This window comes from Dermacentor silvarum, chromosome 7, assembly GCF_013339745.2.
Source record: "Dermacentor silvarum isolate Dsil-2018 chromosome 7, BIME_Dsil_1.4, whole genome shotgun sequence".
Classification (NCBI taxonomy): Eukaryota; Metazoa; Arthropoda; class Arachnida; order Ixodida; family Ixodidae; genus Dermacentor; species Dermacentor silvarum.
In genome coordinates, this window is record NC_051160.1 from 23,329,120 (window position 1) to 23,333,567 (window position 4,448).

At 48.1% G+C, this 4,448-nt stretch overlaps 1 protein-coding gene across 1 annotated transcript; it reads left to right on the forward strand.

The window, feature by feature from the left end:
- The first annotated feature begins 1,560 nt into the window (after positions 1-1,560).
- On the forward strand, positions 1,561-2,829 carry LOC119458750 (uncharacterized). The gene is made up of 2 exons (XM_049670948.1): positions 1,561-1,674; positions 2,536-2,829. The coding sequence occupies exons 1-2, from the start codon at positions 1,561-1,563 to the stop codon at positions 2,827-2,829; spliced, it is 408 nt and encodes a 135-aa protein (XP_049526905.1).
- Positions 2,830-4,448: the final 1,619 nt, after the last annotated feature.

Here is a 4,448-nt window from a genome sequence, read left to right on the forward strand (position 1 = left end):
CGCGTCTGTGCAGAACCTCACGAATTAAACCGGTGTGATCGATATCGGCTTCTGCGATGTTCATGCACGCGCTCAGAGCAGCGGCAACCTTGCTGACCACATTATCGGATTCACAATTGACTTGTTCGATGCTTACGAGCAAAGACACGCGCAGCCTGTTGTTGAGGCTCTCGAACAGGTCCTTCTGGTCGGGGTACATGCTGGTCCAGCGGCCACAGACGTGTTCGAACATGTCTTCACACGGGTCGACGTCGACCAGCCTGCTCTGCTGCAGCTCGCTGTCCAGGTCGAAGCAGCCCGCAGAGTTGTCGCAGTAGGAGAAAGTGGCGCTCGCGGTAGACGTGATAGAGAGCAGCTGGGTGCATAAAGCAAACCGTATAGGCGACCATACTGACGGAGTGCTCGAGGTAGCCATCTGGGTCTTCACAAAATACGCCCAGGAACAGACGTGGCTTGCCGCTGGATTGATTCATTAGTCCTTCGGTTGTTTCCGTTCCTGATGCTGCTAGCACCGACGACATAAGGTGGAAGGCAACAATGGTATCTCACCGCCGGCTCCAGACGAAGACACCAGGAACGACCGAAAACGAGGCTGCGCATTTGAATTCCGGATGTCACCTTGTTGCGTCGCAGGGGTTGCTGGTGAGCGAACGTCTGCGGATTGCGCTCCTCCGATGGTGGCCTTTGCGTTCCCTTGAGAGGAGATTGCGGTCCCGAGTGAGGAGAAGAGGGTGTCGAACGAGGGGTGAGCAATTTCTTGCCCTGTTATGCAGCGCGTTTTTTCTCGGAGTCCTTCATCCTTTGAGCTGATGTTGCCGTCCTTGAAACATGGCACATACTTGCTTGCTTGATCCTCATCTATGGTGCTTACCCACTACGGAGGATTGGCCAAGAAGTCGGCGGTTAAAGGTTAAAGGGAAGGGGTAGAAGGAAAAAAAAACTAGACGAAAAAGTAAATCATACTGCTCAGAACGAAGGCGGTGTTCTTCTTCCTCCAAAATGAACGAGACGCTCGCGGTGCACGAGGTTAGCGAGGAGGTATTTTACAGCGAAGCAGTCTATCGCTAGGCCATTGCCTTCCTCTTCACAACCACTCTCTCTCTCTCTCTTTTTCTGGAGTCCGCGCGAAAGACTATCATCATCAGCAATGGTTCGAGCGTCGTTGTTGTCTTCTTCCACAGTTGGCTCGTTGGCGCCCCTCGGCGCAACCGCGCGAACCTGAAGTGTAGCAACATCCTCCAAGATCACCACCACTAGTTATTAATTACCCTTTTGGGTCCTGCATTGAAGGTGCTGTGTGGTAATGAGAAAAATTGCAGTTAATACTTTTCCTTTACTTCAGTCGCTGCTAATGAAAATTGACCCATTGATCCATATTAGATTGGTTCCAGAAACATTTGCGCGCTTGCAGTGGGTCAGGCCCAGCTTCTACCTCCCTCATGATCAGTATCCTCAGAAGAAGCAGAAGAAGAAAGCCTGCCGGCCTGTATCACTCGAGCAGCTTACATCTACATCTACAGCAGCTGAGAGTGCCGTGCTTACAATAGCAAGACATAAATCATGCCCAGCCGGGACTCACTGACCCATACTGAAGTCAACCCATGGACGCGGTATCCAGTCATCCTAGTCAACCTCGGTATCTTCATCATCGCAGCAGTGTTCGTCTGCATGTGTGTGAGTTTATGGTCCTGTCACTCTTTACTGCTACTATGGTTCCCAGAATATCGAGCTGCCGCTGCATAATCGCAGGTTCGCAACTTCGGCGGGTGCTCGATGTTTGCAATACCTACAAGTCCGGCCAAATCGAAACGGAACCACGTTTTGTTTGGAGCAATGGTTATTCCCCCAGCGTCAGATCTCTTCAACTGCGCCGGGTTTCGAGAAAAATGTCGCGTAAATGTGGGTTTGTTTCACACTACCGAATAAGCTATTTAAGAAGGCCAGGTTACGAATAAATAAAGTTCGAAAATGTCAAATTTTCAAAGGTAACACCTGACAACCTTTCGATATATAATACACAGAGGACGAGAGCTTGGTACAAACTTTCGCGTACCCACTGCGAAGAACGTTACATCGTTACATGAGTTTAGCTGCTGGCGTACAGGGTCCAGTAACCCGCTAATACGTAAATGGTAACCCATTTCAGAACAAGCTAGAACTATAACATTGGGAGATAGAGCGAGTACAATTCTGCAGAATGAAGAATTGATAGCCATATCTTTTCCTTAAGTTATGTGTCTTCAGAAATAATTTCATCGGACCCTTTCCAGAAAGTAGGTTGATGTGTACCTTAATGTAGCAGGAACCTACAGAAGAAAATCATATGGCATCTCCAGAAAGGAAAGAAATATTCGTAGATGAAGTAGAATGTGCCGTAGTGCGGGCTTCGAAATAGGGCGCCAAAACATTTACACAATAGGGCACTAGTAAATTTGTTATTCGAAAAGTTTGAGTATTCGTACATCCGTATGGACTTTCACACAACTCAATCAGGTGCACCTTTCAAGATTTCACATTCGCGTTGTGGTCGCGCAGGTGTACTCCATCTACCTGCGCTGGGACGAAATGTCGGTGGGCCGTGGCTCACCCTTGGTCAGCCTGGTTGTCAACATCGACGTGGCGCTGCTGGCGTTGGTCGCGTGCCTGAGCTTCGTATCCTCACTGGGCTTCCTGGGAGCGCTGAGGGAGAACATTTGCTGCCTCTACTGCTACGACTGGATGCTTTTCATAATGATGTTCACCTGTAGCCTGGGTTTCATCCTGCTCATCATCATGCCGTTCATCGCCACCAGGGTGCGTACCTCAGTGACAAGCCACTATTGCCACTAGGTGACTATTTGTCGCCGCCCCGTTTCAAAGGGGATGCCAATAAATCATCATCATCATCACCACAATACGAAGTCGAAGTTTGGTTAAGGACCACAAGCTAATATGATGACATAGGCAAGAACAGACAGTAAAAACAGCTCCATTGTGTTAACTGATCCGAAATAGGGTACTAAAAAGTAGCTTCATGGTTCGTACGTGCACGCAATGCTGTGTACGAAGAAAAATCACGTAGACAAAAGAATACGAATGACATGTGACTGTCCTTAAGGTACTCATACCGACGTGCGTAAATAATGTATTAGCCATATGCACTGAGGTAAAAGATTGGGATAAAACAAATAACGTGTATTAAAAAGCAAGGGAGACTTCAATTAGAACAGAACTAGACCCGAGCAAGTAGAGGCCAAAATAGTATGCTTTAGTGCCATTTCCTCTGTAAATACTTCAATATGTTGTGGTAAGTTTAACTGGCCTAGGTCTAAGTGCGTCAGGGGCACGTTTGAATAGGTTGACAAGGCGTATTGCCGTTTAAAGCGACAATAATAACACATTTTAAACATCTGTTTCTTTCTGATTAAGCGTTTGCATTGCAAGACGAAGACGTCTCCCAATTATCTCGGATTATTGCTTACAACAACTCCTTATAGGCTTAGGAGGAATAAGAATTATAAACAGGGATAAGGTGCCTCAGAAAGGCTCGCCAACGTTTCGATAGGAGGACCTATCTTCTTTTGACGAAGATAGGTCCTCCTATCGAAACGTTGGCCAGCCTTTCTGAGGCACCTTATCCCTGTTTATAATCCTTATTCCTCGTGTGCTACTCCATTAGCCAGCCACCGTTTTTGATTTTGGACTTATAGGCTTAGGGATACTCATATCTGGACGCAATGTTAAAAACTGCGCCATTTTATCCCCAAACATTTGTGGGCCGAGATTATACGTGAAATATGCCAAACTTGCATTGCACCATTGATTTGTCATGAGTGTAATTTATAGCTGCAAAATGGCGGCAATTTCATGATTAAGAAACGGGAGGGGTCCAGCTATTTTCGCCGAAAATCGTTTGATATCCTCGTTTCGCCATTATTCTGCCTCTTGACGTCGAACATCCCAAAACAACAGCAACAACAAGCACAAGCACAACAAAATAAGTCACAGTTTCGCTCGACAGGCGAAGCATCGATTGCGATAGCAAATTATTAGACAGCTACACGAAGTAGGGTTAGTCGTTTTATCAGCTGCATAAACTGCTGCAAAACAATCGCTGACTAACTAAATTAACAAGCACGTTGTCACGCACGCACAGGCAAACACGAACACATCTCAATCGATGACCGCGAGCCCTCGCTCTCAGAACGCTGGCGGGATTAAGAGGGGCAGCAGCGGCGTGCGAATTCCCCTTCGTCACGCCTCGCGCTTCAACGCGAACAAGGCGCGCGAGAGCACAGCACACACGAAGCCATCAGCTATATCCAGTTGGCTAGCCTTCGAACCCAGCGCAGATTGCCTCCGAATAGGACGCGCACGGCCGCGCTCACCCTCCGCAGCTGGAGCAGAAGAGGAGACGCGCCACTAACCTTGCCCCCCCCCCCCCCCCCCCTTGCTCCTAGTGCACACAC